At 44.4% G+C, this 18,623-nt stretch overlaps 1 protein-coding gene across 2 annotated transcripts; it reads left to right on the top strand.

The window, feature by feature from the left end:
* The first annotated feature begins 1,071 nt into the window (after positions 1 to 1,071).
* LOC125516998 (uncharacterized) lies at positions 1,072 to 3,356 on the top strand. Of its 2 annotated transcripts, none has more exons than XM_048682240.2 (2): positions 1,072 to 3,059; positions 3,240 to 3,356. In XM_048682240.2, the coding sequence occupies exon 1, from the start codon at positions 1,223 to 1,225 to the stop codon at positions 3,035 to 3,037; it is 1,815 nt and encodes a 604-aa protein (XP_048538197.1). In that variant the 5' UTR covers positions 1,072 to 1,222; the 3' UTR covers positions 3,038 to 3,059; positions 3,240 to 3,356. The 2 variants fall into 2 exon arrangements, with proteins under 2 accessions (XP_048538197.1, XP_087380633.1); XM_087524507.1 differs by having other exon boundaries at positions 3,142 to 3,356.
* The last annotated feature ends 15,267 nt before the right edge of the window (positions 3,357 to 18,623 follow it).

The raw sequence follows: 18,623 nt of genomic DNA, 5'->3' as shown, positions 1-18,623 counted from the left end.
AGGAACGCCACGAGTAGACGTCCTCCTTGTCACATGTTTCCATGAGACGACGTGACCAAAGATCTAGATCAAAGATGAGAGTTTTCAGGGTTATTACAGAACGTTGATCAATGTTCCTAAACAACATGTCATTGCGCGCAACCCATATCTTCGAGAGGAGAGACATGAGAATAAAAGGCCAAGCCTTGTGTGGCAGGTGGTGAGGTAGCGGAACGTCCCAAAGGTCGATGATGCCCACCACCTGAATGGTGTTCGGAGCGAAGAAGACAGTGTGAGAAAGATTGTGACATCAATTGGTTGTGACTAACAATACCACAACAAATTTATGAGAAATCTTGGATATCACAAGATGTACATGAAAAACTAGTAAGAGCATACTAAGTGTGTGATATAATTCCTACATATCAAAAAAGGTTTTTAGTATTTTGATACGGAGGGAGTATTTAACATATACCCACTAACCAAACATGACAAGTCAGGGTTATGGCAAAGGGACAAACACACAACTAAATTTAAACGTGTCATTCTAACCATGAACTGAACGTGCGTAAACAAGTCACACGGCATTCTCTCTGCAAATACTACCTCTATACAAAAATATAAAACATTTTTAGGCTAAACTAGCCTAAAAAACGCATATATTTTGATACGGAGGAAGTATAACATTCTGCATAGAAGAAAGAAAAATCTCAGTCCCATATTCATCCGACGGCTCCAAATAAAACCCCAAAAAGCGGAACCAATCTGTGGTTGGATGGTTAAGAGGACAGTGATATCCACACCTCACCAAGGTTAAAGTCCTGGTGCTTGCATTTATCCTGATTTAAAAAAAAAAATCGACGATGCACGTTCAGTGGGAGGAGACGTTCCTGTCGACTACGAGGCGTCTACGATCTTCGTAAAATCTCAAGATGATATGCGGGCTCAGAGGTGCTCATAACGGTAGAGTCTGTACTGTGTCTAAGAAGAAGAAAAACCAAAAGGATATGCATTTTGTGGCGCAACAGAAGATCCAATTCGCACGTTCACCTGGCTCGTGTCGCCTCCGTCCCAAAGAACCCAATCAATCGTCCGCAGCTCGCAGCGCACCACCGCCCCCCTAACCAAAACCAAAACCAACCCGGCGGCCTTTTCCCCTCGCGAGCACCTCCCCTCGCCCGCACACGCGGACCCATGCGTGGCCACACCACAACGAGCCGGAAGTAGCCCCCCCGGCCCGGCAATGTCGGCGCTCCTCCCGCCGCCCCACGGGCCGCGCGCCGCCGGGGACCCCAAGAAGACCGACGTCGCCGGGGGCAAGCTGCCCCCCTGCGCCGCCGGGGACCCCAAGAAGCCCGCCGCCGCCGGCGCCCGCTCCGCCGCCAAGCTCGCGCTCGCCTCCTTCCTCGGCGTCGCCTTCCTCTTCGCCGTCGACGCCTTCCTCTCCGGCGCTGGCGCCGACGGCCGGCTGCGCCACCAGTACCAGCATTACCTCGGCGCCGGCCCCGCCGTGGGCGCCCCGCCTTCCTGGCCCTCCGTGCCCGACCCCACCAGCTTCGCCGAGGACGTCCTCGGCGGCGGCCGCGCCGAGAGCCCCCCGCCCTCCTGGCTCTCCGTGCCCAACCCCACCAACTTCACGGGCGACCTCCTTGCCCGCTGGCTCACGCCCGGGGGCTCGCCGTGCCGCGACGCCCGCACGGCCAACATCTCCGTCCCGGCCCTTGACGGCGCCGCGGCGGCGGGGGGCGTCACCAAGCTGAGCGCCGCCGAGATTCACGAGTTCACGTTCTGGGCGCTCGACGGCACCGGCCTGCGGCGCTGCCTCGGCGGGGACTTCTTCGAGATTGATCTCTCCGGGGAGGCGTGGAAGTCGCGGCCCCCCGTGGTGGACAACGGCGACGGCTCCTACACTTTCCGCCTCCAGGTTGCGCCCCGCTTCGCCGCGGGGGAGTTCCACCTCACCATCGTCCTCCTCTTCCGCAGCTTCGAGGGCCTCAAGTTCTCCTCCGCCAGGTTCAAGTACCGCGTCGAGCTCCGCCGCACTCCTCTACTCTTCCGGCCGGGCAACGCGTCGCTCCCCGCACTGGAGACCTGCCGGGCCGCCGACTTCGCGCGCGACGTCTGGTCCGGCCGGTGGACGCGGCTCGCCAGGAACGACAGGTGCGAGGATGTGGACGACGGCGGCCGCTACCGGTGCCTGGAGCCGGAGCACCCGTGCGAGGCACCGTGGTGCGACGGACCACTGGGCGCGCTGGAGAGCAACGGATGGGTCTACTCGGCGCACTGCTCGTTCAAGCTCTTCACCGCCGACGCTGCGTGGCGGTGCCTTGACGGCAAGTGGCTCTTCTTCTGGGGCGATTCCAACCATGTCGACACCATCCGGAACCTCCTGACCTTTGTTCTTGGCGTTGAGGACACATCCGCAGTGACACGCCGCTTCGACGCCGTGTTCACCAATCCCAGCGGCGAGCCGGGCACCCTGCGGATCACAAGCATCTTCAACGGCCATTGGAACATGAGCATGAACTATCTCGGCCTGCATTCCCTCCGGCACAAGGGGTTCCGGCAGCTTGTCCGGTCATACTTTGCGGGCGATGATCGTGTCCCCGATGTTGTCATCCTGAACTCTGGCCTCCATGATGGGTGCTACTGGAGCAGTGTCCGCGCTTACGTTCAGGCCACCGAGTATGCCGCACAGTTCTGGGCCGGCGTAATGGCTAAGGTGCGGTTGCGTGGGCTTGCCGTGCCAAGGGTGTTCTACCGGACGACGGTCGCGACTGGCGGGTATGCTCGGGACCTGGCATTCAATCCAAACAAGATGGAGCTATTCAATGGCGTGCTCGTGGAGAAGATGAGGCAGCATGGCGTGCTCACAGGCGGGGTGATAGACAACTTCGACATGACGTTCCCATGGCACTACGACAACCGTTGCAACGACGGCGTGCACTACGGGCGCGCACCGGCAAAGTTGGTATGGCGGGACGGCAAGATCGGCCACCAGTACTTCGTGGACCTCATGCTGGGGCATGTGCTCCTCAATGCCATCTGCAATGGATGAAACTCTGCTGGTTCCATGCTCGGTAAGTTTGTGCAGCTCAATTGTGTAAACTAGGGTAGGATAGCCACGGAAGTGAGGTTGCTGAGGTGAAATTGTGGTATCAGTTTATGTGTACCGCATATATTGCGGGCATAGCTGAACCGTTTTATATGGTGAGACCGTCTGATCATTTAGCTATGTCGCTGTTATGATCTTGCTCTAGCCGGCGAGGAAGGTCGAGGTTCGATCGGAGCTAGCTACGGGTGGAAATCAGGTACATGTAAATATATATACCAATACCGTTTTGGGGGCGTAATGCATATGCAATTTCAGTGGGTCATGTTGTGTCCAATGCAATGTTTGATTTCTTCAGTCGGTTCTTGTTTCTGTGGTCTGTGAACGGCATCATGCGAACCCTGGGACAATAGATGGTTGAGTGTCTTCAGGTGTTTCCATATATGTTCCGGGTTGATGTGTTTTGAGTGAAGCCATAGTGAGCTGCCTGATTTGAACTCTAGCCAGGGGGTGTCTTGATGAAGCCATTCAGAGCTAAGCTGTCTTGATCAGGATGATGCTTGTACTGGCATGAACCTAATGTCACTGTCCTTGACCAATTCCTAACTTTGTTGTAGCACTACCTGTCTTAGTGATCTAATTATGTGGTGGTAGGTGCATGACAATTGGAGGAGCCTTGTGCTCATATATATATATATATATATATATATATATATATATATATATATATATATATATATATATATATAGAAAGTTTAGGACTATGTCAGATTGTACCGTAGCCAGTAACCTTACTCTGTTCATTGTTATTCAGTGTGGCTTGTAAGGCTGGACTGCCCAAATGCAGAAATGCCAACATGGCTCATGGTTGTGTGCCTTGAGGTGAACCTACAGAGACACAATCCCATTGAGTGAAGCCATAGTTAGAGACCAGAAGAAAAGAATTCCCGCTTAGCTGATCTTTTTCATTCTCTTGGGGAGGTCAGAGTAGGGGTAGCAGACACCAGATCCGGCCTGTGCCGTTCGAGGAGAGCATTGATCTGAAATTTGTGCGAAGTCAGAATATATTCCTTTGTTCCTTTGCTAGCCTCGTTCCGACGAATCTAATCCAATCAGCTAATCAAGCAATGTGCGAGTACGGATGGCAGTATGGCACCGACTAGTGCACTGCAGTGCAGGAGGCTAAGCAAAGCAGGACCAGACAGTTGTCTGGCCTGATTCACAAAAGAAGAGGAGAAAAGAAGACGGTTGCGTCGCCTGATCTGATCCGTCGTGCCCATTAAGTTGGCCGTGGCAAGCGACAGGCAACATGGGGGTGGTGAGGGCGACGCCGAGCCTGTGACAGTGATCGCCACCCGCACGATCTGCCCCGTTTCTGTTTTTCTTCGCGGTGTGTTGGGGGTGGACCGTGGTCTGCGCGTTTTTCGCTTATCGTGATTGTGATTGTGATTGCGGATCTTACCTCCCTTCTCGGGTTGGTAGGTGGCCGTTGTTCGGTGACCGATTCTTCACGTGGCGTCGCTCGCGGCACAGCACTTGGCATAGGAGTGTCTCGGTTTACTTTTTTTTTGAGGGTGTCTCGGTTTACTTTTGAGTACAAGTACTCCTCAGTTCCGAAATAAGTGTCTGTAGTGAGCTTAGGACACTTATTTTGGGACGAAGTATATAAACGAAACAATCTGATAAGTTTAATGGAGTCGAGGACGGGCCGTCGATCCGTTGGCTGGGAAGCTGGTGTTGCTGCCAGCCCGTCTGAGTTCGAGTCCCGGCTCGGACGCACGGTGCTCGCGGAGTTTCGCCTATAAAAAAATGCCAACGAGGGTTAGCCTTTGGGTTGGTCTCATAAGTTTAATGGAGTTCTTGGGTATCAGTGCTCTGGTCTCCGGTGCTCAAGTCCAAATGGTCAAAACACTAATGTAAATGCGGTTTAATGGAAGACCAACAATGAAACTTTTGTGTAGTGCAACAGAAAGGCAAACCACTACTAGGACGATTGAAAACCTTTGCTGGCTGTGAAAGGACAATACAGTTTTTGAGGGTACTTGCCACTGGCTTTAATCGGGTAGTAGAACTCCATGGCAAAAAAGGAAAAAAAAAAAGGAGGACAATACAATACTGTAAACCATGTGCCTCTTTCAAAGATATGTGTCCCACTGTCCAAGAGGTATAGGATGAATTCTGAGCGAATTGCAAAAACTGGTTTGTGAAATAGCACATCTAAGTCCCTCACCGTTGAATTTGTTTTGTCTTTAAAATTCGCACACAAGTGATTTTGCAATCTGTCCGCGTTCGAGCGTGCGTTTGCGCAGCCCCGCACGTTGCAGCTTGCCAACGTGGGCTGGCCCATGTGTGCCAGCATGGGCTGGCTTTGCCTTTTTTTGTCTATTGTTTATGATCTCTTTTGTCTATTGTTTATGATCTGCTGCAGCCGTTGCGGTTTGTGACGTCTTTTGTCTTTTTTATTTCTTTTTTCTCCCTCTTGCGATGCTATGATATGTGTATATATCATATGCCGAGTGCATGCATCTCCTTTGTGCATCTATATACCGTATGATCATTTATGTATGTTTTTGTTTGTCTTTGTTTTGATTTGTGTTCATCTATGCAACGTGTCCATGGAACAGTAAATCATGTATAGGAATTGCTAAAACCCATATAGATGAGTGTAATGTCTCATCTAAGTTTCAGTCTATTTGATCTCTTGCTATAAATTTCATGCAGTTCTATGATTGGGGTTGTTTTGTCCCACGCGTCCGGTGTCTCTTGTCTGTTGTCCATTTTGCGGCCCATCGCACCATGCGTCTTTCTTTTTAGGGCCCTTTTTTGTGGTCTGTTTTTTCTGTGCTGTAGTTGAAGAGATGAGTTGTTTTTATAAGTCAAAGAGATGAGCTGACCGCTTGCTCATCAGTTATGTTCTTCTCTCTCTCTCTCTCTCACACACACACACACACACACATTACTCTTTGTCTTTGGAGTAGAGGCGATCCCGACCAAGTTTCTAAATAGTATGATGACGGGCAACATCCCACTTCTTTGTTTTTGTTTTTGTTTGCAAGTCTAACCCTAATATGTAAGAAGAACTTCTCTTTTTATTTTTCTTGTTTCTAGTTGCAAGTCGCTCACCAACATGCACGTGGGTCCAAACCATTTTGGTCTGTGTAAGGCAGTGTCCGGCAACCCACCAGCTCCTAAAAATACGAGGAGCTGCGGAGTGGAGGGACTGCAGCTCCGCCTGCTCCTGGAGCATAGCAGCAGAGTGGGGGGACTCCGAGCAGGGCTTAAGTGTACTCCCGATATGTAATTGGATTCATCTCTTTTATTTTTTGTCCTAGGTGCACGTCGACCACTGACATGCAAACATGAGCCTGTCTCTTTTATTTGTATTGTTGCAGTTGCAAGTCGTCCATCGACATGCAACTCGGCCTGACACATTTTTAGATTATGTTGCAAGTGCACCCTTGTCATGCAATCAGGCTCGCCTTTATTTATTTATTTCTTGTCCCATTTGCAAGTCAACCACTAACATGAAATTAGGGTCCAACCCATTTGTGTAGTTGCAAGTTGACCACAGACATGCAACTGGAGGTCCGACCAAGTCCACCCTCAACTTGTAAATGATATAATAGTTTTGTGTAGTTTCCCAGCTGCAAGTTCGCCCTTGACTCGCAAGTAGGCCTATCCCATTTGCAAGTCCATCCTAGACTCTCAATTGTTCTCGTAGTTTCATAGTTGTCTCAGTTGTAAGTACACCTGATTGGCAACTGGGCCCTAAGATTCTTTTCATCCAGTTGCAAGTTCACCCTCGACTCACGACTGGTATCGTAGTTTTGTGTACTTGTCTCAAATGCAAGTCCACCCTCGGTTCACAACTAGGCTCATAGTTTATTTTGCATCCCAGTCGCAGGTCCACCCTCAACTCGCAGCTGGGACTGTAGTTATTTTTCATCCTAGTTGCAAGTCCACCCTCGACTCGCAACTAGGCTCATAGTTGATCCAGTTGCAAGTTCACCCTCGACTCACAACTGGTCTCTTAGTTTTGTGTCCTTTCCCTAGTTGCAAGTCCACCCACGAGTCACAACTAGGCTTGTAGTTTATCTTCATCCCTGTTGCAAGTCTACCCACAACTCGCAAATGGGCTCATAGTTTTTTTGTCACCTAAGTTTGCAAGTCCACCCTTGACTTACAACTAGCACCGACCCTTTTTTGTTTCCCCGCCCCTAGTTGCAGGCCCACCCTCTTTGTGTAATCGAGTTTAATTTATTTGACTTTTTTGTTGCATTAGTACAAGCACCCTCTTTTTAGCGAGTAGGCCACCCTTTTTATTCTTTGCCCCAGCTGCAATTCCACCATTGACTTGCAATTGGGCTCCAAGTTTTTTATAGTACTTTTGTGTATTGTCTCAGTTAAAAGTCCACCCCCGACTCGCAACTAGGCTCACAATGAGCTCATAGTTTGTTGTTCTCCGAGTTGCAAGTTCATCCTCGACTCGCAACTAGGATAGTAGTTTGTTTTATCCTAGTTGCAAGCCTACCCTTGACTCGCAACTAGGCATCTATTTTGTCTTTCATCCCAGGTGTAAGTCCACCCTTGACTCGTAACTAGGACCGAAGTTTGTTTCATCCCAGTTGCAAGTAGACCCTTGACTCACAACTCAGCTCGTAATTCATAGTTGTCCTAGTTGCAAGTCCACCCTCGACTTGAAACTGGGCCCGTAGTTCTCCTAGTTGCATGCTCAACCTCGACTCGTAACTAGGCATGTGCTTTGTTTTTTATCCCAGTTGCAACTCCCTCTTTGAATCTCTATTGGGCCCCATTTCATCCCAGTTGCAAGTCGACTCTTGACTCGCAACTAAGCTCGTAGTTTCGTAGTTGTCCTAATTGCATGTCCACCCTTGACTCGCAACTAGGATCATAGTTTTTTGTTGTCCTAGTTGCAAGTCCACACTCGACTCGCAAAGGGGATCATAGTATTGTTGTTGTCCCAATTGTAAGTCCACCCTTGACTTGCAACTGGGCCCGTAATTACTTTTGCCTCACTTGCAAGCCCACCCTTAACTCGCAACTAGGCCCCGTAGTTGTTTTTGGCTTAGTTGCAAGCCCACACTCAACTTGCAACTGGACCCATTATTTTGTTATCCAAGTTGCATGTCCACCCTAGACTTGCAACTAGGCATGTGGTTGTTTTTGTCCCAGTTACGAGCTTTGCCAAGTCATGATTTTTTCCAAATTCGTTATTTCTTAAAAAAATGGCGAACTTTTTTGGTGCACTTTTTTCAAATTCGTTGACCTTTTTCATTTTCACAAACTTTTCCATGTTATGAACATTTTTCGGTTGTGAACTTTATAAATTATGTTTCATGACCTCTTTTCAAATTTACGTTTTAAAAGTCAATAGTCAATGTCGTGTTGCTTGCTCGTTTGCTTGCTTTGTCACTATGGCTAGTTCTTCACTTGTTTCTTGTATCCCTGAGTATGAAGTGCTTAATTTTAAACAAAGGGGAGATGAAAGTTTAAAAGGATGCTTGGTATAGGATTTACGATGCTCAAAATAGATCAACTCATAAACAGTCCACTACAGTTCCTCTTCGCAAATTTTATGTGGGTGTTACTACTAGGTATAGATTTGTGCTTGGCACTATTACCAGAGGGAATTTCTTGAGTAGACACCCTAACAATGCTTTCAATGCCATGGGAAATTTAGGCCCAGTTCTTGAAGGAAATATGCCCTAGAGGCAATAATAAAGTTATTATTTATTACCTTATTTCATGATAAATGTTTATTATTCATGCTAGAATTGTATTAACCGGAAACTTAATACATGTGTGAGTACATAGACAAACAGTGTCACTAGTATGCCTCTACTTGACTAGCTCGTTGAATCAATGATGGTTATGTTTCATAACCATAGACATGAGTTGTCATTTGATTAACGGGATCACATCATTAGAGAATGATGTGATTGACTTGACCCATCCGTTAGCTTAGCATGATGATCGTTTAGTTTGTTGCTATTGCTTTCTCCATAACTTATACGTGTTCCTATGACTATGAGATCAACTCCCGAATACCGGAGGAACACTTTGTGTGCTACCAAACGTCACAACGTAACTGGGTGATTATAAAGGTACTCTACAGGTGTCTCCAATGGTGTTTGTTAAGTTGGCATAGATCGAGATTATGATTTGTCACTCTTAGTATCGGAGAGGTATCTCTGGGCCCTCTCGGTAATGCACATCACTATAAGCCTTGCAAGCAATGTAGCTAATGAGTTAGTTATGGGATGTAGCATTACGGAACGAGTAAAGAGACTTGTCGGTAACGAGCTTGAACTAGGTATTGAGATACCGACGTCAAATCTCGGGCAAGTAACATACCGAAGACAAAGGGAACAACGTATATTGTTATGCGGTTTGACCTATAAAGATCTTCGTAGAATATGTAGGAACCAATACGAGCATCCGGGTTCCACTATTGGTTATTGACCGGAGACGTGTCTCGGTCATGTCTACATAGTTCTCGAACCCGTAGGGTCCGCACGCTTAACGTTCGGTGATGATCGGTATTATGAGTTTATGTGTTTTGATGTACTGAAGGTAGTTCGGAGTCCCGGATATGATCACATACATGACGAGGAGTCTCTAAATGGTCAAGACATAAAGATCGATATATTGGATGACTATATTTGGACGTCGGAATGGTTCCGGGTGAGTTCAGGCATATATCGGAGGACCGGGAGGTTACCGGAACCCCCCGGGAGGTATATGGGCCTTATTGGGCCATAGTGGGAGAGAAGAGAGGGGGCCTAGGAGGGGGCGTGCCCCCCTCAAGCCCAATCCGAATTGGGTGGGGGCCGTGATACGTCTCGAACGTATCTACTTTTCCAAACACTTTTGCCCTTGTTTTGGACTCTAACTTGCATGATTTGAATGGAACTAACCAGGACTGACGCTGTTTTCAGCAGAACTGCCATGGTGTTATTTTTTTGCAGAAATAAAAGTTCTTGGAATGTCCTGAAAATCAACGGAGATTATTTTTGGAATATATAAAAAATACTGGCGAAAGAATCAAGGCCAGGGGGCCCACACCCTGTCCACGAAAGTGGGGGCCGCGCCTACCCCCTGGGCATGCCCCCTGCCTCGTGGGCCCCCTGGTGCTCTTCCGACCTCAACTCCAACTCTATATATTCGTGTTCGGGGAGAAAAAAACCAAAGGGAAGGATTCATCATGTTTTACGATACGGAGCCGCCGCCAAGCCCTAATCTCTCTCGGGAGGGCTGATCTGGAGTCCGTTCGGGGCTCCGGAGAGGGTAATCCGTCGCCATCGTCATCATCAACCTTCCTCCATCACCAATTTCATGATGCTCACCGCCGTGTGTGAGTAATTCCATCGTAGACTTGCTGGACGGTGATGGGTTGGATGAGATTTATCATGTAATCGAGTTAGTTTTGTTAGGGTTTGATCCCTAGTATCCACTATATTCTGAGATTGATGTTGCTATTACTTTGCTATGCTTAATGCTTGTCACTAGGGACCGAGTGCCATGATTTCAGATCTGAACCTATTATGTTTTCATGAATATATGTGAGTTCTTGATCCTATCTTGCAAGTCTATAGTCACCTATTATGTGTTATGATCCGTTAACCCCGAAGTGACAATAATCGGGATACTTACCAGTGATGACCGTAGTTTGAGGAGTTCATGTATTCATTAAGTGTTAATGCTTTGGTCCGGTACTCTATTAAAAGGAGGCCTTAATATCCCTTAGTTTACAATAGGACCCCGCTGCCACGGGAGGGTAGGACAAAAGATGCCATGCAAGTTCTTTTCCATAAGCACGTATGACTATATTCGGAATACATGCCTACATTACATTGATGAACTGGAGCTAGTTCTGTGTCACCCTATGTTATAACTATTGCATGAGGAATCGCATCCGACATAATTATCCATCACTGATCCATTGCCTACGAGCTTTTCATATATTGTTCTTCGCTTATTTACTTTTCCGTTGCTACTATTACAATCACTATAAAACCAAAACTGCTACTGTTACTTTTGCCACCATTACCACTACTATCATATTACTTTGCTACTAAATACTTTGTTTCAGATATTAAGTTTCCAGGTGTGGTTGAATTGACAACTCAGCTGCTAATACTTGAGAATATTCTTTGGCTCCCCTTGTGTCGAATCAATAAATTTGGGCTGAATACTCTACCCTCAAAAACTGTTGCGATCCCCTATACTTGTGGGTGATACGTCTCCAACGTATCTATAATTTTTGATTGCTCCATGCTATATTATCTACTATTTTGGACATTATTGGGATTTATTATCCACTTTTATATTATTTTTGGGACTAACCTATTAACCGGAGGGCCAGTCCAGAATTGCTGTTTTTTTGCCTATTTTAGGGTTTCGAAGAAAAGGAATATCAAACGGAGTCCAAACGGATTGAAACCTTTGGGAATATGATTTTCTCAACAAACAAGACCCGGGAGACTTGGACCCTACATCAAGAAACAAGAGAGGAGGCCACGAGGTAGAGGGGTGCGCCCACCCCCACAAGGCGCGCCCTCCACCCTCGTGGGCCCCCTGTTGCTCCACCGACGTACTCCTTCCTCCTATATATACCTACGTACCCCCAAACGATCAGATACGGAGCCAAAAACCTAATTCCACCGCCGCAACTTTCTGTATCCACGAGATCCCATCTTGGGGCTTGTTCCAGAGCTCCGCCGGAGGGGGCATCGATCACGGAGGGCTTCTACATCAACACCATAGCCTCTCCGATGAAGTGTGAGTAGTTTACCTCAAACCTACGGGTCCATAGTTAGTAGCTAGATGGCTTCTTCTCTCATTTTGGATCTCAATACAATGTTCTCCCCCTCTCTTGTGGAGATCTATTCGATGTAATCTTCTTTTTGCGGTGTGTTTGTTGAGACCGATGAATTGCGGGTTTATGATCAAGTCTATCTATGAATAATATTTGAATCTTCTCTGAATTCTTTTATGTATGATTGGTTATCTTTGCAAGTCTCTTCGAATTATCAGTTTGGTTTGGCCGACTAGATTGATCTTTCTTGCAATGGGAGAAGTGCTTAGCTTTGGGTTCAATCTTGTTGTGTCCTTTCCCGGTGACAGTAAGGGCAGCAAGACACGTATTGTATTGTTGCCATCGAGGATAACAAGATGGGTTTTTCTTCATATTGCATGAGTCTATCCCTCTACATCATGTCATCTTGGTTAAGGCGTTACTCTGTTTTTAACTTAATACTCTAGATGCATGCTGGATAGCGGTCGATGAGTGGAGTAATAGTAGTAGATGCAGGCAGGAGTCGGTCTACTTGTCTCGGACGTGATGCCTATATACATGATCATACCTAGATATTCTCATAACTATGCTCAATTCTGTCAATTGCTCAACAGTAATTTGTTCACCCACCGTACAATACTTATGCTCTTGAGAGAAGCCACTAGTGAAACATATGGCCCCCGAGTCTATCTTTATCATATTGATCTCCTACTACTTAGTTATTTCCTTTGCTATTTACTTTGCCTTTATTTTACTTTGCATCTTTATCATAAAAATACCAAAAATATTATCTTATCATATCTATCAGATCTCACTCTCGTAAGTGGCCTTATAGGGATTGACAACCCCTATTTGTGTTGGTTGCGAGGATTTATTTGTTTTGTGTAGGTACGAGGGAATCGCGCGTAGCCTCCTACTGGATTGATACCTTGGTTCTCAAAAACTAAGGGAAATGCTTACGCTACTTTGCTGCATCATCCCTTCCTCTTCGGGGAAAACCAACGCAGTGCTCAAGAGGTAGCAGTGGGTTATCAAGACTATTTTCCGGCGCCGTTGTCGGGGAGCATAGCTCTATTCTTTAAGTCACTTGGGATTTATATCTACTGGTCACTATGAAGAACTTGAAAGATCAAAGAACCAAGATTTTTCCCTCAACTATGAGGGGGGCTAAGGAACTGCCATCTAGCTCTGCACTTGATTCACCTTCTATTTTGAGTAAACTTGGGACACCTACACCTGCTATTCATTCTGATATGTCGCATGTTATTGACGATGCCACTTATGCTTTGCATGATACTTATGATGAAACTACTTCTATGCTTGATAATATTGTGCCACTAGGTGAATTTCTTGATGAACAACTTGCTAGGGTTAGAGAGAATGAAATTATTGAAACTAACAATATTGATGAAAGTGATGATGAAGATTCTCCCCCTAGATATGAATTGCCTGTTGTGCCTGAGGGTTATGTTATGGATGAAGAAACTGCTAGAGACTTCTTAGCTTGCAATGATAGATCTGATCTTAAGAAATTATTAGCTAAGCTTAAAGAAAAATCATTGAACGCTAGAATGAAATATGACCCTGCTTTTGCTACTTCAACTATCTTTGTTACTGATAAGGATTATGATTTCTCTGTCGATCCTGAGTTAATTACTTTGGTTGAATCTGATCCTTTCTATGGCTATGAATCTAAAACTGTTGTGGCACATCTTACTAAATTAAATGATATAGCCACCCTGTTTACTCATGATGAGAAAACTCGCTATTACTTTATCCTTGAGTTGTTTCCGTTCGCATTAAAGGGTGATGCTAAAACATGGTTTAATTCTCTTGATCCTGGTTGTCTGCATAGTCCCCGAGATATGATTTATTACTTCTCTGCTAAATATTTCCCCGCTCATAAGAAACAAGCTGCCTTAAGAGAAATATATAATTTTGTGCAAAAATTGAAGAAGAGAGTCTCCCACAAGCTTGGGGGAGGCTTCTCCAATTACTTAATGCTTTGCCTGATCATCCTCTCCAGAAAAATGAAATACTTGATATCTTTTATAATGGACTAACCGATGCTTCCAGAGACTACCTGGTTAGTTGTGCTGGTTTTGTTTTAAGGGAAAGAACTGTTGATCAAGCTAAATTGCTATTGAATAATATGTTGAGTAATGAAAATTATTGGACACTTCCTGAACCAACTCCTAAGCTAACTCCAAAGAAAAGGGGTATTCTATTTCTTAGTCCTGAAGATATGCAAGAGGCAAATAAATCTATGAAAGAAAAAGGTATTAAAGCTGAAGATGTTAAGAATTTACCACATATTAAAGAAATACATGGTCTTGATAACCCGACACAGGTACTGAAGGTAAATTCTCTCTATAGATTTGATGAAGGTGATATTCCTTGTTATAAGTCTGCTAGCCAATGCTTAGATGAGTTTGATAATTTTATTGTTAAACAAGAAAATTTCAATGCTTATGTTGGTAGACAATTGAAACGTAATGCTAATATGCTTGAACACTTGAGTGATTATATGTCTAGAGTTAAAGGCGAACTTAAACTTATTAGTAAACATGCTTCTATGGTTATCACTCAAGTAGAACAAGTACTTAAGGCTCAGAATGATTTGCTCAATGAATTAAATAAAAAATGATAATGCTGTTAGAGTTATGACTAGAGGGGGTAAAATGACTCAGGAACCATTGTATCCAGAGGGCCACCCTAAGAGAATTGAGCAAGATTCTCATAGAACTAATGTTGATGCACCTAGTTCTTCTAATAAGAAGAAAAAGAAAAATGATAGGACTTTGCATGCTCCTAGTGAACCTGTTGTTGACACACCTGAGAATCCCAATGACATTTCTTTTTCTGATGCTGAAACACAATCTGGTAATGAACATGAACCTAGTGATAATGTTAACGATGATGTTCATATTGATGCTCAACCTAGCAATGATAATGATGTAGAGATTGAACCTGATGTTGATCTTGATAACCCACAATCAAAGAATCAACGCTATGATAAGAGAGACTTTGTTGCTAGGAAGCACGGTAAAGAAAGAGAACCATGGGTTCAGAAACCCATGCATTTTCCTCCTAAACCATCCAAGAAAAAGGATGATGAGGATATTGAGCGCTTTGCCGAAATGATTAGACCTATCTTTTTGCGTATGAGTTTGACTGATATGCTTAAAATGAACCCTTATGCTAAATACATGAAAGATATTGTTACTAATAAAATAAAGATACCGGAAGCTGAAATTTCCACCATGCTTGCTAATTACACTTTTAAGGGTGGAATACCAAAGAAACTTGGAGGTCCAGGAGTACCAACTATACCATGCTCCATTAAAAGAAACTATGTTAAAACTGCTTTATGTGATCTTGGAGCCGGTGTTAGTGTTATGCCTCTCTCTTTATATCGTAGACTTGATTTGAATAAGTTGACACCTACTGAAATATCTTTGCAAATGGCTGATAAATCAACTACTATACCTGTCGGTATTTGCGAGGATGTGCCTGTTGTGGTTGCAAATGTTACTATTTTAACGGACTTTGTTATTCTTGATATTTCCAAGGACGATAGCATGTCGATTATCCTTGGTAGACCCTTTTTGAATACTGTAGGGGCTGCTATTGATTGCAACAAGGGCAATGTCACTTTTCATGTTAATGGTCATGAGCATACGGTACACTTTCCGAGGAAACAACCTCAAGTCCACAGTATCAATTTTATTGGAAAAGTTTCAACAATCAGAATTGGAGGTTTTGAATTCCCTCTTCCTATTGTCAAGAAGAAATATGATATTCTTATTGTTGGGGATGTGCATATCCCAGTTGAGGTAACCTAGTGTTATTCAAAATTTCTTCGGTTTCATGCGATTTGGAATGAGTTTGTTAACAAGACTTGATCAACCTTGTTAGTGGATTCCTTTTGATGAGCATGAGATGGATGAAGTTAGAAAGCACAACCTTTTGTACCCTCTTTTTACTTTCTGTTATTTATATTAAATAAAGCAAAAATAGTATTTTCTGTCTGTTTTCTGAATTATCCTTGCAATAAAAAAAATACCCCAAAAATAAAAGTTCTCCAAATGCCCTGAAAATGAAATGTGATTTTTCCCAGACTATTTAAGAATTATTGGCACTAAAAACACATCAGGGGGACCCACCGTGTGCCCACGAGGGTGGAGGGCGCGCCCTACCCCCTGGACGCGCCCCCTACCTCGTGGACCCCACGTGGGTCCCCTCCACTTATTCTTGCACCCACACACTTCGTCTTGCTCCATAAAAAATCATCCACCAGCTCAAACCCGAGTTCTTGCTCATCTTGCTGCCATTTTCGATCTCCTTGCTCAAAGCTCCATTCACAAAACTGCTTTGGGGATTGTTCTTCGGTATGTGACTCCTCTAATGGTCCAATTAGTTTTTATCCTAGTGCTTTTTTTATTACAAATTTTTGCTGCTTAGGTGACCCTGTTCTTGAGCTTGCGTGTCAAATTTATGTGGTCAAAAGTAGTTTTAATACATGATATAGCCTCTAGACACTTGTAGGAGTAGTTGCTATCAATTTTATTGAGTTTGGTTCACTTTTATTTTGAGTCACTAAAAAATTCAGAAGTTTTTCAGAGGAAGAAATACGTTTAGGAAAATGTACCAAGGTGGTTCCTCACGGAAGCAAGGCCCAAGGCCCGCAATACGCGAGCCAGACAATGAACTACCAAGGGAGGCTCAAGTGCGGCCTTGTGAATGGCCGTCAGAGGATTTCATGGTTCAGGCAGGCATCAAGGAAGAATTTGACGCATATGTGCGTAACGCTGATCTTGAGAGCTTCGAGGCAGATAAGGGCCGGCAATACCTCTATTTAACTGATTCATTTGTGAGAAGGTTTGAATTTACATCCTCGCGCAATTCTCACAATGTCCTATTTGATCTTTATGATAAATGTTATACCATGGACTTAGAAGACTTTAATACTGCTTGTAAACTCCCGCAGTGGGGTAGTGCTAGTGAACGTCGCAAATCTGAATTTAAAGACTTTCTTGCTAGTATCACTGTGCAGGAACCTAGAGAAATAACACAAGCTACCATAGGGAGCATTCATTTTCCTGCTATACATTATTTTGCTCTCTTCGCGGGCAGATGCATTAACGGTAAGGATGAGGCATGTCATATGCATGTTCCTGGTCTTAGTGTTCTCAAGAGTGTTGTATTAGGAGATAAACAATACAACTTGGGGGCTATTATTGCATGTAGGTTGCATCTTAATGGTTTAACTGGAGATTTGTTTGGTGGAATTTATGCAACTCGTGTATCTAACTTTCTTGCTATACCCATACGTGGGGATGATATTGAGTTGCCTCCTGCTTATCTAGACTATAATGCTATGGTTCGTCATCAGTTTGTTGAGAAGAACGATCAGTTCCTCCAGTACCGACTAATCTTTGACAAACAGCGCACCATCCACGTTGCTCTCCCTGCTCCTGCTTTCTTTGATTTTCAGACAAAAGGGAGATATGTTATAACCAGGGAGGAGGTGAGCGAGTACGAGAGGAGGGCGGAGGCAGCTCGCCTCCAAGCTGCAGCTCATGAGGCAATTCCCGTTGTATCTCAATACGACCCCAGCTACAACTTTGATCCATGGGCATAGACCAACTTAGGCCAAAAGCCTAAGCTTGGGGGAGTACATATTTCTCACCGACATTACATTCATGTTCACACACTCATTCCAATTGTTGGTGCTCATACTTTTTCTTTGTATCATCCATGCTAGTTTATTTTCTTTTTAAGCTTTCTTCTTGTGTTTTTGAAAAACCTTAAGAAAAACAAAAAAAATAGTTGTAGCTTTTAGCTAGTTTACTTTCCATGCTTGTAGTAGTAGTAACTAAAAAGAAAACCCAAAAAGATTTTTCGTTCTTCTTTTGCTTGTTGGGAACTTTCCTGTGTAAATAGTTTTGTTTCTTTTCTTTTTCTTTGGGGGTTGAGAGGAGAAGACCATGATGAAAATGTTGAGTGGCTCTCATATGCATTATTGTTGATCTAACAAAGAGCCCATATTACCTTGTCTTCTCCCATGTATTGAATGATTGTAGATTCCAACTTAGTCCAATGCACGTGCACTATTATTATTATCCACACTATTCGGTCGTGCAAGTGAAAGGCAATAATGACGATATATGATGAACTAGTTGAGATGAGAAAAGCTGGTATGCACTCGACCTCTCTTGTTTTTGTAAATATAATTAGTTCATCGTTCCTGATTCAGCCTATTATGAATGAAACATGTTTGCAATGACAATTAGAGATTATAGTTGCTCATGCCATGCTTAATTAGCTAGGTGTTTATAATGGTTTACCTTGCGTGTCAACATGCTATTAAAATGGTTGTGATGTGGTATGATAGGGTGGTATCCTCCTTTGAATGATTCGAGTGGCTTGACTTGGCACATGTTCACGCATGTAGTTGAAACAAAATCAACATAGCCTCCACGATATTTATGTTCATGGTGAATTATACCCTACTCATGCTTGCATTCAGTGTTGATTAATTTTAATGCATGTTCATGACTGTTGTCGCTCTCTAGCTGGTCGCTTCCCAGTCTCTTTCTATCCTTCACTTGTACTAAACAGGAATACTGCTTGTGCATCCAACTCCATAAATCCCAAAAAGTTATTCCATATGAGTCCACCATACCTTCCTATATGCGGTATCTACCTGCCGTTCCAAGTAAATTTGTATGTGCCAAACTCTAAACCTTCAAATAAACATTTTGTTTTGTA

Source organism: Triticum urartu, chromosome 1A (genome assembly GCF_056163025.1).
Source record: "Triticum urartu cultivar PI428250 chromosome 1A, HENAU_Tu73, whole genome shotgun sequence".
NCBI classification, from domain to species: domain Eukaryota; kingdom Viridiplantae; phylum Streptophyta; class Magnoliopsida; order Poales; family Poaceae; genus Triticum; species Triticum urartu.
Note: the sequence above shows the minus strand (reverse complement) of the source record. Positions and strands in the feature narration are given on the sequence as shown.

Excerpts from the sequence above, each read along its gene's own strand:
- LOC125516998 (XM_048682240.2), top strand. The coding sequence starts at position 1,223 with ATGTCGGCGCTCCTCCCGCCGCCCCACGGGCCGCGCGCCGCCGGGGAC.